We start from the raw sequence: 18174 nt of genomic DNA, 5'->3' as shown, positions 1-18174 counted from the left end.
CAAAACCATTCATTAGCCTTTCTTACAATTTCTATTGTATCGAACGCGCAGTATCACTCTGAAAAAAATTATAAACATCCAAAGATGCTTTTATGCCTAATTATGGCACCATGGATACCAATGCACATTTAACGAACAGCAACTAGCCTGGGTGTCACCCGTAGCTCCCTAGGGCACCCACCAAGAAGTGGAAAAGGCCCACAAGGAGGAGGTCCCAAACACTATCCCATTCCCAGCCCCAAGGTCAACAGAGCCTTCTGGAGACAGCCTTGGGCCGTGGGTAGACAGGTATCATTTGTCATACTTACTAAGTAGTGTTTTTCAAAAGCTTCTACTGATGATAATGCTTCTTTGAGCTTCTTATAAGGACTCTGAGCTGTGTTGGCTTAAAAAGAAATAAGAGTCCTTATTTACCCTCAGTCCTTTTTCATCCTTATTCATCCATACCTGTGTGTAAGAATTCTGAGTGATTCTGAGCCTGGCAGTCCTAACTAACCAACCCGCATTGTCCTGAGCTCTCAAGGCCTCCCGCCCAGTCTGCGCCCGGCCACCCTGACCCCAGCAGGCCATCCTCTGCACACACGGGGTGACCGTCGGTCACTTACGCAGAAGCCACTTGCATTCCTACACACATCCTCGGACCCGTCATGAGTCTACAGTCACCCTCAAATGCCACGGGGAGAGGCACTCACCTGCACCTGCTGCCTGTGGACCCACAAACAGCCGTGCCCCCCAGAACTCCATCCCTACTTCCGTGCTTGTCCAAGCAATACAGTCACGAAATAGTCTGCAACCTTTCATGTGGTGTTTCATTCTTGACTGAGACCAGAGTTTTTAATTCCATCACTTCCACAATGATCGGAAGTGGTCTCACCCAAGTGGTCACCATGGAATGTGAACACCGCACGGCCCGCCGGATACTTTCGGTCTGCCCGCGGGCCAGACCTCAGCAAGGCTTTGGCTAAATCACACTCTTACGTCTCAGTTCACACCTCCAAGAATCGGGAAGGCTCCTTTCAAAGGGCTTTATGACCTAGGAGTAGTTTACTGAGTAAAAGGATTTCTCTGGCCATACTTTTAGGAAACTAGGTCCCCTGTTAATTCAGAGGGAGACTGGTGCATTTTGACTCCACACAGGCTGTAAAAAGTCATGATCCGCTCATTCAAGCCTATGAGAAACTCAGAAACGTTTTTTAAAATCCTTCCAATTTCTTACGCTATCTCTAACATTTCTTGACACTATTAAATGGTAAAATACTCTGTGTATTAAACTGGTCAGCTAACAAGGAGCACAATCTCCCAAATGGGAGCAATTACACTGTCAGAATATGAATTAAACGTGGCAAGATGCAAGCGACGTCTTCGTCACTGTCCACTGTGCCAGTGCACAGACACACGTCCAGAAGTACCTGTTTCGGGTCGCTCAGCTCCCAAACCTGCCAGAAGGTCAACTGTCCTGTTGAGGTCCTCTGAGTTAGGTCCTTTTTCCGACACAAGTCCGCACAGATAGCCCAAGGACTTTAGCTGTTGAGATAAACCCACCATTTTCCGTTATTTACAGAAGTGATCAGCAGAGAATTTATGAATTTGAATACACAAATTAAAATCCAACTAAATCCCAGAAGAAATTTAGCCTTCCTATCCAAATAATTCTTATCTGCATATAAAAACGTATCTTACTGGGACCATCTCGGATTCACACCTGTGTGCAAGAATTCTGAGTGATTCCGAGGCTGGCGGTTCTGAGCTTACGCCACTAACCGACCCACACCGTCCTGAGCCTCCCAAGGCCTCCCGCCCGGTCTGCGCCCGGCCACCCTGGCGCCAGCAGGCCATCCTCTGCACACACGGGATGACCGTCAGTCACTCACGCAGAAGCCACTTGCGTTTCTACACACTTCCAGTTCACCCTTCTTCGTACCCCCTCCCCCAATTCCTGGCGTGGAACATCTTCGGCAGTCAGGGAGCCATCTGGCGCATCCCTGCTACCAGACACGCCCTGAAATAACCAGAACGGCCCGTGCAGTGACCCAGTGGACGCTTCTCCGAACGGCTTCCTCCGCCCGTCCGCCCCAGGCACACAGCCCACGAACAACGCCCACATCTGCATCTGGCACGGTTACCTTCTCGGTGGCATAGCTCCATAAGCCCACAGTGTGGGCAATGTTCGAGTCTATCTGTGCCCGGTCACAACAACCTTCTATCCTCTGCAGCACCTCCAGACAGCTCAGGAACACCCAGCAGTCCAGAGCGCCAGGCGGGACAGAGACCTGGAGGGTGTAAGTGTGGCCGTGAGGACAGCGCCCAGGGAAGGCACCGGAACCCCCACGTCCTAGTGCGCCCCTTCAAGCAGTGGCCCAAACTGACGGGCCGCCATCTGCAAAACTATCAGGGGAGAGAAGGGACGGAACAATAATCCCATCGGCTCGCTTATGGAGAGGGGAGGGGTGATCTACGTCCAAACACGGTATTTGGTTTTATATTTCCAACGACAGGAGAGACCGGGCAGGGATAGAACGTTCAATAATATATTCTGGAAAGATCATTAAGAAAAGAAGCCCACAAAAAGGGGGACTGTCAGCACTCACTCTAAGTCTGAAGAGGCCACATGACAAAGGGCAGAGGCCAGGACCTCAGATGAGCACTGGGCCCCATTTCAGAAAGATCACGCTCCATACGTGAGATGCGAACATCAAGTAGCTGTCAGGTGACACTCGGGAATTATACAACGTGGTAATCTTCTCAGGTGTCATTATGTTTGTTAAAAAGAACTCTTGCTGCCTTGAGATACACAGTGAACGACTACCCACAATTAAAACATGTTGTCTAAGATCTGCCTAAAAATAATGCAGGGGAAAGTGGGCAGGGACACGGATGAAACAAGAGAATGGTCGTCTGCTGCAGCTGGGGACGGGTCACCCAGAAGTTCATCACATTATCCTCTCGACTGTTGTATTTGAGCCTCTCCATTAAAGGACCAGTAAGATAAATATTACATTACCACATACACAAAAAACCATCAACTGCACGGAACTAATTCTGAGATGCACTTTTTCCCACACTTAAGCACCTCTGAAATAGGAATGTGTCTCCCATCAATGGCATCTTAACACATAAAGTTGACAGGACCGACCGTTTTCTTGGTGGCACTAATGTCATGAGGGATCTTACATCTGGTATCCCAGTTTGCTGAGATATGTTAATATGAACTATTCAAAAATGGGAACGTCAGAGGTAATTCTACACCAGGTGACGAGGGAAGCTGCTAACGCTGACAAAAAGCCTCCTTCAACACACCCCGAGCACAAATAAAAGGACCTGGAACCAACTAGAAGGAACCAGGGTGCCGTTTCATGGTCCTGTAAAAGCCAAACTGCCCCGTCTCTGCAAAATGAGATGAACCATTTAGATGTTTGAGGAGAAAACCTGGCAGAGACAACGGACCACACGCAGGGACGCGCAGAAGAACTGTCAGCAGGAGACAGCCCGGGAGCCTGACGGGGCACGTCCCTCCCTCCCCAGTCAAACCGGGGTGGGCTCTCAGTCAGCTGACTCAGCTCGGCGGGCCCTCCTGCGAACTAGGTGCCACACGTCCTGGGTACTGTCACCTTCCAAGACCCTGCGACCACAGGCAGCCGTTCTGTGGAAACTTCTGCTGAACGCCACCTCTCCTCGGGCACACACTGGTTACTTGCCCGCGAGAATAAAGCGCACGTCTCAAGGCTGCGCACAGTGCTTCTGATTCGGACGAACCCAGAGAGGGAAAGGGAAACCGCAGTCGTCACAGCAGGCAGCTGCCGCAGGGAAGAGCACAGGGAGAGCCTTGGGAGGGGAGCACCTGAAGGGACCATGGCGGGGAGCACTCAGAGGGGCTGCTAAAGAGGGCACTGACAGGGCCGTGTGGGGGGACCACCAGGAGGGGCCATACGGGGAGCACCGGGAGGGGCTGCAGGGAGGAGCACTTGGGGGGACCACGGCAGGGACCACAGTGAGAGGTGCAGGGGGGAGCTCTGAGAGAGAACACGTGGGCAGGGGAGCACCGAGAAGGGCTGCAGGGGAGCAGGGGGAGCACTAGGAGGGGACATGGGGCAATGGACACTGAGAAGGGCCAGGTGTGGGCTGGCAGGTTTCCGGGATCGGAGCACTTGCTGGGAGGAGCGAAAGTGGCCAAGAACCTGAGAGTGAGGCACCCAGAGGGCACCCGTGTGCACGTGCAGACCCTAAAGAGGCACACGCCGCGATATGAAGGTTTTAGTTCACGGAAAGACCGTGGAATAGGTATGTTCCTGGCATCTTTCTTTTCTGCAAGGAGCAAGCACCGCCCTCTGGAAAGCAGTGTGTAAGAGAAAGCATCAGAGTCAGTGAGCGGCAGCTTTTCTGGGGGTAAACAGAGCAGCACTCGTGGCAGCCACCGGCCGCTGCTGGAGCTTCGACTTGCGCCGCGGCGGAGGCCAGAGCCAGCAGAGCGACCCAGCCGGCAGGTGCCGCACAGGAACCAAGGGGAGGCGCTCTACTACCCAGACCTGGCGCTTGTTCCGGGACCGGAACGGGTGCCCCCCAGCCGGCCCCTCCCCTGGCTCCCGCAGGTCCGCTCGGCAACCTCAGCGCTCTCACTGGCTCCCTTCGCAGAGGTGACCGCAGCTCCTGGCACTTCCCGGCACACGCCCTCTTCCGTGGAAGCTCCTCCTGGGGGACACGTGCGCGTTAATCGGCACGGCCCGCGGCACCTCACAGCACCCCCTGATCTCGGGCTTCGAGGTGCACCGGCCTCTCGCCCTGCTACTTACGTGTGTCCGTCCATCTTGGCTCCCAAGCAAATCCCAACTAAACACCCCAAAGGGACCAGCGACCCTCTGCATGCTTCTCAACACATCTCCGGGCCTGACAGAGCTGGGCTCCGGCAGCCAGGACTTCAGAAGTGGCTCATCTAAGACTTCCAGAAACACTCGTGAAACAAACTTCGCTTAAAGTATAATCGTAGCCATACTTTCCTCATTGCTTTAAAAAACTAAGTTACAAACACATACGGGGAGATGTGTGAAGGATACAAATCCTAAGTTTAGAGCTCCGTGAAGTTGTACAAATATAAGCAGCACTCAAATCGAGAACTGACCACTTGCGTTACCTTAGAAGGTCCCCTCGAGGCCCTCTTCCCGGTCAACACCCACCCCAAGAGGAACCCCTTTCCGTCCTCTGTCGCCACCGGTGACTTCTGCCTGATTGCTGCCCTTCCCATGAGCGGAATCACGTGGAACGGACGGAACGGTGCAATCCCACCTTGCCAGGCTTGTCAGAGGCCTGTTCCTACCGCTGGGCCGTACGCCTTCCTACGGATCCGCCACAACGTATGCGTCCATCCCCCTGGCCACAGGCCTCTGGGTGGTTTCCGGGGTTTGGCTACTACGGGCAAAACTCTTGGTAGTGCTGCCCGCCTCTCTAGGGGAGCAGCCTTCTCAGACTCGGGAGACCCCCAGCCCCCGGAACAAATCCACACGGGAGGAGAAGGCGGGCAGCATCAGGTGCCCCTCTCCTGCAGGGATCCCCGCGGCATCAGGGCAAGGAGGAGAGATCAACACTGGGTCTCTCGGGATGCCTCACGGCCCACGGGAGCCACGGTCTCTGGCAACAGCTGCACGGGTGCGGCATCAAGGGGGGCTGAGAACCGCCATCAAGGGGGGCTGAGAACACGGGCTCCCCATCAGACGTCTGTCATCTCCCAGTCCAGGCGACTGGTGACCCGGTCCTAAGCCAGGCTGTCTGGAACACAACTGCACCAGCTCCATCCGTTTCCAGGGAACCCAAGCCAGGACGTCAGCCAAGGTCAGACCCTCCTGCCAGTTCACAAGCTCCTACTGTCTTTCGGCGGGACTCATTTTTCTTGGCATGTACCTAGGAATCTGGGATTGCTGAGTCCACGGACAGGCGCGGGTTGCAGCTTGAGCAGACAGTGACAAAAAGTTTTCCAAAGCAGCTGGACACATTCACACTTGTATCAGCACGTGCGAGTTCCGATTTTTGTCTGGTGTCGTCAGTCTTTTCTAAACGTTCTTTCCGTCCACTGTGGTACAGCTTGAAAATTGTTCCAAAGTCCCACGAACTCTGGGAAAGAGGGCTTGTTTACAGCCAAGGCAACAAGTCTCCACGAGACCCAGTTCTAAACCCACTCAAACAACCCCGCTCGCCTCTGCAGGCCGGTCTGGGTGTGGCGGCCCCTGTGGGACACACGTGCGTCAACAAACACTCGAGTGTGCCACAGGACTCACCCAGGTGGCGACAGCCCCCCGAAACCCACAGCCCCCCAACCCCATGCCGCCCAAACCCAGCAAAGATGAGCCTCTCCTCTGTTGAAGGCGAGCCTGCCACAGCTCTTCGTGTCACTTGGAACCGGGCGGTGGGCTCAGCAGCTCTTGACAAGGATGGAACAAGAAGGATGCTGACCACCTGTCCACAGACTTCTGGGCCTTCTGGAGAACCTCGTTTGTAAACGACAGACTTTAATTTTTTTTTTTTTAATTTTTTTTCCCACGTTTTTATTTATTTTTGGGACAGAGAGAGACAGAGCATGAACAGGGGAGGGTCAGAGAGAGAGGGAGACACAGAATCGGAAACAGGCTCCAGGCTCTGAGCCATCAGCCCAGAGCCCGACGCGGGGCTCGAAGTCACGGACCGCGAGATCGTGACCTGGCTGAAGTCGGACGCTTAACCGACTGCGCCACCCAGGCGCCCCAACGACAGACTTTTAAAACTGATTTCTTAATACAGGTGTCACCCACTATCCGCAGGCACAGCGTTCCCATGAAGCCTTCGGCAAATCCTAAACGGCATAAAGCGAACACGCAGTTACCCCTAATTTACGTGGAAAAGTTTTCGAGCGTTTCCAGACCCCAAAACCACCTCTTAGGCTCTTCTGCTCCCCGGGACCCGTTTCGCTAACATGCACAAAATCGGTCGCGATCAAGCCCGGCGCTCAGGGACACGGCTCAGAGCTGCGGCGGCTGGAGGCTGCGGAACTGCGTGCAGGTCCCGGGGCCGCGCAGGTGCACGCCGCCTCGGCTACAGCCCCTGCAGAACAGACTGGATGCTTCTCGCGTTTTCTTCCCTAAAAGCGGGAAGCCTCTCCGAGACTTCTCCTGGTCGGTGAGAACAGGTACCGAGACAAGCCCTTTGTAAAGCAAACGTGGGAAAATCGGGGATACCTGTGTTTCTTCTTTAGTTTCCTAAAGCCCCCCCTTTCCTTGTACCGCTGTTATTACTAACCCAAGAGCTGTTTTACCATTTTCTAAGCCTCAAGTTAAAGGCATTCTTTTTATTCTTGTTAAACTTACATTTTTTCTAAGACCAAACACTAAAAACATAGCATCCTAAGCACCCCAGCGTGCCCACCCCCTGCTGGAGAATCACACGTGCAGTGTCCCCCACCACCGGCCCCCCGCCAGCCCCGCCGGTTGCCATCCCCTTTGCAAACCCATCCCTGGTTAGACGCTTCACAACAGACTGCCTTTGCTTAATTTGAACGTTGTACACACGGACTTAAAACGTACATATTCCTCCGCGTGTGACTTGTTTTGCTCCCGTGTCCAAGCCCATCTGTTTCCGCTGCTGTCTGCTAGTCCACTGCCCAAACAGACCACGACTGTGTCCCTTGTGCGTGACGGACATCTGGGTGACTTCATTTCCGGCAATTCCAAATCCTGCTGCCACGAGCATTTCTGCGCTCATCTCCTGGGGCACGCCCGTCCGTGTGTCCGTAGACGCCGGGGGCGGCCGGCTGGGTCCCGGGGTGCGTGTGTGTTTCGCCCTGGCAGGCACTGCCGCACAGCACAGCTCTCCCCAGGGAGGCGCCGGGTCCCACCCGGCCACGTGTGGGCACCTCTCTGCCACCAGTCTGCTTTCACTGTGATGAAGGAGATGAAGTACCTCCCCGTATGCTTTTCGGCCATTTGGGTATCTTCTTCGGCCTATTTTTCTACTGATCTGTCAGTCTTTTTTCACTGATTTGCAGGGGCTCTGCATCCGGGCCAGAGCCGGTCCTGACCGCATAACCCATGGGGTTCAACTCCGCGGCCTCTTCACTCGCTCGATGCTGGGCGTTCACACGCACGTAGAAGAGAAGTTGTGATCTCCGTGCAGTCCGGCCCGTCACTCTTCTGCAGTCCTGGGTAAGAAATACCTGCCGGCCTCCAGGCCATGGAGACGTTCTCCCATGCTATCTTCCAGAAGCTCCCTTGTTTCACCTTTCGTGCTTAGACCAAAACTCCACCTGGGATTACTTGTGTGCGGTAGGAGATCAAGATTTATCTCCACATGTATTTAGTAGACACACAGAATAATTTTTCTTGAATCCATTTACTTAAAATATACCCCAGGGGCGCCTGGGTGGCTCGGTCGGTTAAGCATCTGGCTTCGGCTCAGATCGTGATCTCACGGTTCTTGAGTTGAGCCCCACGCAGGGCTCCACACTGACAGCTCAGAGCCTGGAGCCTGCTTCGGATTCTGTGTCTCCCTCTCTCTCTGCCCCTCCTCCACTCACACAGTCTCTCTCTCTCTCTCTCTCTCTCAAAAATAAACATAAATAAACAAATAAAATGTGTCCCGAAGGGATCACCTGGGTGGCTCAGTTAAACGATTCTTGATTTCGGCTCAGGTCATGATCTCACGGTTTGTGGGTTGGAGCCCCGTGTTGGGCTCTGCGCTAAGAGCACGGAGCCTGCTTGAGATTCTCTCTCTCTCTGCCCCTTCCCCGCTCATGTGCTCGCTCGCTCTCTCTCTCAAAATAAACTCAAAAAAAATTTTTTTTTAAATGTGCCCCAAGTGCCCTAGTTCCGAACCCTGTCCTCCCCACCGGATTACGCCCTCAGTGCCTGGCTCTCCTCCCCGCTCCATCTAATCGCTGGCCTCCCTCTGCCCTCTGGCCCACCAGGTCCCTCACCTTCCATGGCTCTGCAGCGACTTCTTACCGGACTATGGAACAAAGCCCAGGCTTCAGGATGACATACAAATACTTCCATAATCTCCTCAAAACCCAGCTTCTAGTACCTCTGCAGCCTTCCCGACAAGGCCTGCCTCGTCCCTTAGGTTCCAGCAAGACTGAGCTCCTTTCGAGTTCCTTCAGTAAAACTTTCTCTGCCTCACACGTGCTCGTATCTGCCGCCACAGGCCACATCCGCCTGGCAAATTCTCACTCGGTCTACTCCTTCTATTGAAAGCAGGCTCCCAGGGATGGGGTTTGGTCTACCTTGCTCTCTGCTGAAAATGCAGCACCCAGAACAACGCTTGCCCGGCACAGCCCGGGTGCCCAAGGAGTGCCTGCTGAATGGAAGAGTCTTTTTCAACCCAGCTCGTACAAGGCCACCTCTAGAAATCTTCCCTAGCACACAGCAGGCGCCAGTTGGGTTTGCCGAACTGAACTGAAGCAGCCGTGCAGGGCTGCGGCCTCTGCGGCCTTGACACTCCTCCCGCCCCGACCGCCTGGCGACACGGATCTCTGATGCTCTGCTCACCTGGCTGGCTCAGTGCCCTCGGGCGCGGGCCCCCCGAGTTCTTCCTCATCTGCGCGCCCTACCCCCCACCCCGTGTTTACCCCCGTGCCCTGCAGCCATCGACTGATTCCCGAAGGACTCTTGGCAGCCCCTCTTCTCTTTTCCCGAGAGCCACCAACCCTCACTGGTTCTTCCTCGGCAACACCTCTGGCATTTACCTGTCCTCCCGTCCGCTTCTGCTGCTCGGCCAGCTCAGGTCCACGTGGCTCACGGTCACGCGACAACTCCACCTGTCCACGGAGGGGCCCCGCGGAGCGCCTGGAGCAGCACACACTCTACGACCCGGAGCTACACCCCTCAGCCCCACCTCTGCTTCTGCCCTCTGCTGAGCCCGAACCTCGGGTGCCAATCCTAGGGGCCAGCCTGGAAGGCACGCCTTTTCTGTTCCATCCAGTTTAATGTGGAAGCTTCTAGCACACGTGGCCCCCGCTCACAAACCGGCAGACTGGCCACGACTGGCCTCTTGTGCATGGCTCCGGCCAGTCTCTAGACCGGGTCACTCTTCTGGGATCCCGAGCCTTCCTGGCCTACCCTGTGAACGTAATCAGAACCGAACCCAACAAAAGACAAATCGGTACTGAGGGGGACACGTTTTTATTTACTTTATTATTATTTTTTAATGCATAACTTTTCTTTTAACATTTATTTTTTGAAAGAAAGAGAGAGACAGAGAGAAAAAGCGTGAGCAGGGGAGGGCAGAGAGAGAGGAAGGCACAGAATCCGAAGCAGGCTTCAGGCTCTGAGCAGTCAGCATGGAGCCCTGCGTAGGGCTCGAACCCATGTACCCTGAGATCCCGACTTGAGCCAAAATCAGACGCTTCACCGACTGAGCCATCCAGGCGCCCCATGGAGGACACGTTTTTTAAAAAGTCATTTGGGCAGTCATTGTAACAAATGTATAACGGCCTTCTAGAAAATATCTTCCTTATATTCTCACTTATAATTTGGTAAACACTAAAATATCTGCACATTATTACTTTTTTTCTTACCAAAAATGCAGGGAAATAGGAACTGCTCTGTTAACTGAAAAATGGGAGGATCTTTCTGGAAGGCAGTTCTACAATGCACACTAAAAGCTTTAAAAACACGTGTCCTTGAAAGGGCGAGTCTACTTGCAAGAATACATCACGTAAAGACAAATGGATGAGAATACACACTGACACAAATTGCAAATAATCCTGAGCAATTCAAATGTTCAAAACAGGACTGATTAAACAACTCCATTCCTCTGTAGACAGCAAGGCCGTAGACCGGAAAGGAAACCTCCTGCCGTCAGGACACGCGGTGACGTTTTCTTCTGTATGTTTATCTTTACCTTCCAAATTTATGTAGAGAATATATTCAACTTTTGGTAAACGGAGAGAAAATCTTTTTGAATGTTGTACAAAAAAAAGAGAAACGCTGTGAAGCGTCATCTGAACTCGCGCAGCACTGGCATACTTTAGGGGTGCTCCCTCTCGATCCCTCAGAGCTCACAGGGCGGGCCCAATCCCCAGCTGTACACATTTTGAACGAGAGCTGGCCCAGGCTCTTCACCGGCACCCGTGATGTGGGACGCCAGGTCCCATGACAGAGGTGGGGGCTTGCTCCCACGGCACCTGGCCACCGCACGGCCTCCGACTCTCAAAGGAGATACTTTACATCAAGGGCTAAAATCAACCAGGCGGTTGTTACGAGGACATGTTTTACAAATCACAAAGGCAAACATACTAGCGTCTTCTGCTAAAGAAATGTCGTAATCGGAAATGCACAAACAGGCTGTAACGCTTAGGCCTAACAGACTCCACAAAAGCGGCCTAACCCCAAAAGAGCCACGCACGGGCCCAGCCTGCAAGCTGGCCGGGTCGCCGGCCCCTCCGTCCGCACACGGCACCATCGCAAGCCCCCTCGGCTGGGGTCAGAGCCACAGCTCCGCGCTGGCCCCTGACACGGATGCGAGAAACACCCCGCCAAAAAGCTATCCCAGACACCGGGAACTGAGTCTATTTTTTAGAGTAGAATTAAATGTACAGAAAACGTAAATAATTTGGGGTCTTTGGGATTTTGAAAGTTTCTACAAAAACTTAAAAGAAACCCTAAGAGTAAACTTTTCTAGGTAACTGCCAACGGAAAAACTGTTACTCAGGACCTAACAGTGCTCTCCCTCACCCAAAACCAACCTACAGAGAGAGGCTGAGATGACAAGTTGTGTCCGAAGGGCTGACACACGCAGGCGCTGCGGCTCTACTCCCTGGATGCGCATCACCTCTTGAGTCCTCACGACCCGAATGGCAGCTACGGGTCTGCCTCCGTCTCACAGATGGAAAAGGGGAGCTCTGAGGGGTGAGTCAAGGTCTCCGGCGGGGAGGGGTAGGTGGGGTCCAAGCACAGACAGCCTGGCTCCAGAGCCCCCCCCCCAGCCTATGCTAGACTGTCTTCCCCAAAGCCGACCCTCACAAGGACACCTGATGACGAGATTACGGCCAAATTGCCGGGACAGGACAGGGGACAAAGGGAAGCTCCCACTGGACAGCTACAAGCGGACGGCTGACCACACGTGAGAGCAGGTGCTGCGTGAGGACTGCGCAGGCTCAGCCGTGGGACGAGCGGAGTCGACAAAGGAGGTCGGCAGCTCTGGGCCCCGCGCGGTTTAACCGGCAGGCCACGCTTCCAGGGCCCAGCTACTGTCCATGGCCCTCGTGCGGCGGGGACGCCGAGGGATGGCCCGGCACGCGGAGAAGAGGGAACGAGAAGGTGGGTCGCTAGCATGGAGAAAGGGAAAGCGGACAGTGGGGTGTGTGTCCCCACCCCGAATCCAGCTCTGGTCCACGCAGAGCAAGCAGGACACGGCAGAACCAGAGAGGTGCCAAGTGCAATCGACGTGATTGAAAGCGGGGGGCGGCCTCCCCCGGAGGAACGGTCGATGACGATGACCACTTTACTCAGGAAAGTAGGGAGCGGAAACATTACCACAAGGGATGTGAAGAGCACAACACGACACCAAGCGTGTGCCAAGCCCTCGGGGCACCTGCACGGGGAGGACGAGAGCCTGCAGAATCCTATCGCTTCCGGCTGACTTGCCGACCCCGAGCCAGGAGCGGCTCCGAACAGAGCCCATGCCACCTGCTGCTCACGTGCCTCTTTCCAGCCGGAAGGGTGCCCCATTTCCGCGTACTCCTGCCACGGCCAGAAGTATCACAGCGCTCGGGAGACGAGCTGGGGGGGCGGCAGGGCCACGGAAGAGCGGGCCACCATGCACGTCCCCGTGTAGCCCACTGGCCCCGTCTGGTGCGTCGGGACAAGAAGGGATCCGTGGTGGGACCAGGACACCTGGGAGCCGGCATCTGAGGAAATGGTCCCCCCATGCCTACCCTGTGCTGGTGTTCCCGGGCAGGCCTTCCAGATCCGGGGACCTGTACTTAACGCTTCCGCAGGCTCCCCCGCCCTCCAGCTTCCAGAAGGTGTAAGGACGGGGCCGCAGGGGCCCGGCTCCCTCCCTGCAGGGCCAGCAGCCCTCACCACTCTCCCAGTGTCTCCTCTCCCCCCAGACTGGCTGCCGTGCCGGGACCAGTCAATTTCCTAAGGCGAGAGAAAGCCTCTCGGACAGATTTTTAAATCCTTCGGTTTGTGACAGGAGGGGGACCAGCACTAGAGACTGGCTGCACCACCCTCCGCGGTTTCCCACCCGTGCCCTGTGCCGTAGACAGTGCTTCCTAATAACCCTCCTGGGGTCATCGCTTTGAAGGTACTGAGTGTGAACTGCGTGGCCTCTCCCACACACCCTGCTTCCCCCCCACCCCCCGTCCGCTAAAGGTGACAAAGTCTCGGAATCAGGTGATGTATCTACGCACACGGACACAGACAGCCCTGTCCAATTAATGAACGGTTACCTCACGGCCCCCTGGTCTGTACGGTCAGATCGGAGAGGCCAAAGCAGATCACCCAAGTCTATGTGGTTTGACGAAGCCAAAAGAGTATCATTTCAAGGTGGAAAATGCTATTTCCCTCATTTGCTCGATTAGGTATCTAGGCAAGAAAAACAATTTGATACAAATTCTTACATTCCTGAGTTTGTGGCTCAGCTAGGCTACGCATTTCTCCTTTAGAAATCAACTAAAATAATTTCATCTGGGTAAAAAAAAAAATCGTTTAAATTAAGATTATTCAAACTAAGCGTTAAGGCCATTACTTGGCATTCTAGGATACACAGGATCCAAGTCACCGTGTAACGAAAGACACTCCGCCATGGTTCGGCTCACGCAGTACTGGCATTAGGCGCCAGGACCTCTTATAACTGCGGCCCTCGACACGCTGGCAGGGGTGTGACAGAAAGAACGCGAGTCTGGCGTGGAGGGTCGGATGCTGAGACTGGTTGTGTTACTGGGCAAGTCTAACCTTTTCCAGGCCCACTTTCCTCATTTGTAAGATGCAGTTCGAACACTCACTTAGTTCTTAACCGGGGAACGGGGTGGGGTGGGGTGGGGGTGTCTACGAATCCTCCGAAATTGTGTGCAAGATTCTATATGTGCATGTGTGCGTTTTTCCGGGTAAAGAAAAAAGGTGAGGACACCCCCCCACCCCCCACGAGATCGTCAATAAAGTTCCCTTTACTTCACTGCATCGTGTCTGGGTCCGTGGGCCGTGGGCGAGCGCAGCAGGCCTGGAGGGAGGCTATCCTTCAAGGCAAACGCCTCACTAGCGACGCACGGCGTCAAGCCTCACTGCCTGGTCTCCCCCACTCACCCACACATGCGCACACGCATTCACGACGTACCTGGCCAAGACTCCGTGCTGCTGACGCACGTGGCACAGCCGGTGTGCGTCCCTCACGGTGCTACCCGTGTGTTCACGTGCAAGACAAAAGACGGTCCTGCAGTAAGACGGAGGTCCACCTACAAAACCTAACACTGCGTGTCCGCCAGGTGAGCTCTCCTTCTCGGGGAAGACCAGCCCGCCCCCTCCGCCCCCCGGCCCTGACCCCCAGAATAAGCCAAAGGCACCTGAAAAACTTATATGAAGAAACACCTTGCTTCGGGCCACACGAACTCCACCGCGTTGAGAGCGGAAATGACACTTTTGAACGGTTAATTCACGTAAAGGGGAACAAACGGTACGCTAAAAATAAGAACGTTCAGAAAAAAAGAAAACTCTTCCGTCAGGCACCAACGGTTCGATGCCTGGTGTTGGGGCTCGGAGTCCTGTGTTTGAACAATGAGGCAGCGGGGAAACGGGGAACGGGGGACTCACTTCCAGGAGCTTCAGCTCCTGCACGCAGCCGTGCAGCAGCTCCAGGGCGCGCTGGGCCACCTCCCACGGCCTCTGCAGGAAGAGGAGCAAGGTGCACTGGCGAGAGAACAGGTAACTGCGCAGGTCCAACAGGGTGGCCTCCTGCCTCTGTATCAACTCCCGCTTCTCCATGTCTATGGGCTTTCGGAGGATCAGTCCGTTCCAGCTCTTCACCGGCTGGCAGAAAAAAGTCAGCCAGTTGGCACCATCTAAACAGACACACATCATGAAAGGCGCTGACGACACATTACTTCACCTCACCGAGGTTCTCGCTCGGGGCTGCGGGACCCCGGGTACCGACGGGCAGCTGAACAACCGGTCGCCCCCTCACCACCGGTCCGCCCCCTCAGCGTGGGCACGGAACCAGTCTAGAGACGTGCGGACCGGGTAGTGACGGCCCGCGGCCCGCCCGGTACTCGGCAACTGATGACAGGCACAAGGCAGCGCGCCCGGGCCACGAGGCACACCGGCGTCCCGCACCCAGGGGGTCACGAGCAGGTCGGGAGGCAACGGGAGACTGCCGGGCTCGGGGTCAGGGAGGCCCAGGCTCTGCACTCGGCCAGCTCCGGGAGAAGGCTCGAGGCCTGGGCTGGGGCACGCTGTGCCGGCTCCCCTCTGCCCGGGCGCCGAGAGCAGCCCGTTCACGTGACCGTGCCGTCTGTTCCGTCTCCCTCACCCATTTTCACCCATCCTTAAGCCTCACGCCTGTCTCTAACTCAACCGTGTCAGCTACCTAAATCACGCTCCTAGAGGAAGGACAGGAGGCACAAAGAAGGAGTAGTAGTGGGGGGCAGAAGGTAAAAATTCTTGCCTGTCAAAACCTTCCAACGAGGCTCCCCAATTCTCACGGACAGCCCCAGACTCAAACACGGTCTTAAAGTAAGCATAAGAGCCCAAGATAACTAGTCATTCAATCCATATGGCAAAAATTGAATCTATTCACTCACTCCAAAAGAGAGCGGTTATACCATTTCATGCTATGTCCCCACCGGGTATGACTCCGTGTTGGCACGCTGACGTTAGTAAACATCTCGAGTGCCGACTTACAATAGCATCCTTCACTGACCGGGATTTATACAGAGCTGTCCAAGTGCACACTCAGGGAGGTGCCCCCCCACCCCCCTGGGCGCCTCCACCAGCAGGCCCCTCGGCCGGCCCCCTGCCTAGCGTTCCCCTGGCTGCCTCTCACATTCCACTCGGGCCTCTGTGCCGGTGCCGCCTCCTCAGACGGCCTCCAGGACCACACTGTCCGAGATCACCCAGCACTTAGCGTCACACTCTGCCCCTTCACCCACAACCCCTCCTATGGCCCGCGCCCATTACACTGCCTGACATCAAGTTATTTATTCTCATTATCACACTGTCTGACTTCAAGCTATTTATTTTCCCACCGTAAGTTATTTATGCTTCCCCTTCGTCAACCCCATGAAGGAAGGGGTTTTGTTTTGTTCCCTATTACATTCAGAACAGCACCTGGTACATACACAGCTCTCAATAAGCATCCACTAAATCAATGAACAAAAATGAACAGTCTTATCATTGAGCTGCACAACTTGGTCCAGGCTTACTTTTGGATTTTAATTGGTCCCAGATTTATTTTAAAACTAAGAGGGCAAAGATTTTATGTGAAATATGCTGAAAGAGATATGTAAGATATTTAAACGTGTACGATATGGATACATAAAATGTAATTTTACCTCTTCTCAAAATTTTTAAATTTAATTAGTAAATATTTTGCTCTGGCTATGCTTACATTTGTGTTCCAGCAAAGTAAGAGATCCAAACCTGAACCTCCCAAACTTGGGTTTGAGAGAGAACCAATGGGTGGCATTCATCGTTTCTAGAAGAAAGCCAGTGCCCGGGGCTTCAGCGGGCTGTCCCGGTACCTCATCGTCCTACAGGTTTTCTAGCAGACACCGCGGTTCCCTGAAATCACTCCTTTCGTCACACACCGTATCAGGGTTCTCTCGGGACACCCGACAAAGATGTCTGGCACCACACTGTTTGTGGCAGCGGGACTGGGGACAACCCAGATGTCCCACACCGAGGGACGGTCAGATAAACACTGCACGGCATGATGCAGCTAGTGATAGTAACAGCTCAAAACTTCATGTGCTAACTTGGGACGATGCCCACAGAGGGCTGTTACTAAGCACGACAAGCTACGGACAAACGTCCACACGATATGATGCCATTTCCAGCAAAGCAAGTTATCAACCAAAAAACAGTGAGAACGATCAACCTTTTTCTCTGTACATGGTCTCGCTGTGCTAATTTTGTACTTTCAAAATAATTCAAGACTTTAAAATTTTAAAAGAGCGGTGAACACTCATTACAGTGGTGTCGTTTAAAACTCTGCAACGAGCACCCAAATATTACAAAGACAACTTGTCAACACGGTACAGGAGGCCCACCCTTAGGCTAGCAAGGAGGCACAGCATCGGAAGCATACCTAGGCAGCTGTAAGTTGTAGAAATGACTCTTTATACCTAACAAAAATACCTTCTTCTTAAATGCTTTTATTTAAGATTCTTCTAACAATGAAAACGACCAATTCTCAATTCTCGTCTCACTTCCTATTAGAACCACAAAAATGCATCCTATGTAATTTGCATAAAGCAACAAACGGTGATTTAATTATTGGGGGAACAAATCATGGTTAAATAATGGCAGCCTGCAGACTACTTAAAAGTGAGGAAAACTACGCTGAGACACGAGTTTGCTTCCACAAGTTCACTACTCACCCCCAGCACCAAAGTTGACGACGTACTGAGAAAACAGGGCGTCCAGTTCATCATACTGTACGAGGGCATCTTCGAATTGCTGCAGCATCTCAAATACAAAGGCCAGTTCCTCCTGGTGATCCAAACAAAAGTTTTTCAAAAAGCAAACATGTCAGTCGACTTTTTGAAACAATGTGTAGCCAGTAAAGATTACAACGGAGAAAAGCCTGCGGCACTAAGAGTGACGCTCAGGCAGGGCGCGCCCAGGGGGTCAGTCGGTGGAGCCGCCGACTCTTGTTTTCAGCTCAGGTCAAGATCTCATGGCCGTGGGTCCGAGTCCCAAGTCAGGCTCCAAGCTGAAAGCACGAGGCCCCTGCAGGACTACACCGGCCCGAGAATCAACCACTTCTCCCAGAAGCCCTGGCACTTTTTCAGAACGGAATTCAGAATCTAAGACCTTATTAGCACTAAGTGGGTTTACTGCTACCGGGAAGTCATCTTTTCTCCAGGCCCTGTCAGAGGACGGGGCGAGGAAATACAAGCGTACGTACGATCCTCACACACACGGATCTATATTCCTGATCTATCCATCCACCTGTCCGTCCGTCCATCCATCCATCCATCCATCCATCCATCCATCCATCCCA

The 18174-nt window shown here is 53.9% G+C and overlaps 1 protein-coding gene across 4 annotated transcripts in view; it reads right to left on the bottom strand.

Annotated features, from left to right (window-relative positions):
- TRAPPC10 (trafficking protein particle complex subunit 10) overlaps positions 1–18174 on the bottom strand; it is an 87264-nt gene that overhangs the window by 29357 nt on the left and 39733 nt on the right. For all 4 annotated transcript variants that reach the window (XM_047099089.1, XM_047099090.1, XM_047099092.1 and 1 more), the window contains exons 6-10: positions 17549–17660; positions 14766–15013; positions 2124–2270; positions 1410–1524; positions 309–385 (exon numbers count right to left, since the gene is read on the bottom strand). In XM_047099089.1, coding sequence (XP_046955045.1) covers positions 309–385; positions 1410–1524; positions 2124–2270; positions 14766–15013; positions 17549–17660 — 699 coding nt within the window. The remainder of the gene's footprint in view (positions 1–308; positions 386–1409; positions 1525–2123; positions 2271–14765; positions 15014–17548; positions 17661–18174) is intronic.

This window comes from Lynx rufus, unplaced genomic scaffold (assembly GCF_022079265.1).
Source record: "Lynx rufus isolate CCGP_SWC_20201006 ecotype Redwood Valley unplaced genomic scaffold, mLynRuf1.p SCAF_5, whole genome shotgun sequence".
Lineage (NCBI taxonomy): Eukaryota > Metazoa > Chordata > Mammalia > Carnivora > Felidae > Lynx > Lynx rufus.
This window is presented reverse-complemented; position numbering and strand designations above follow the sequence as displayed.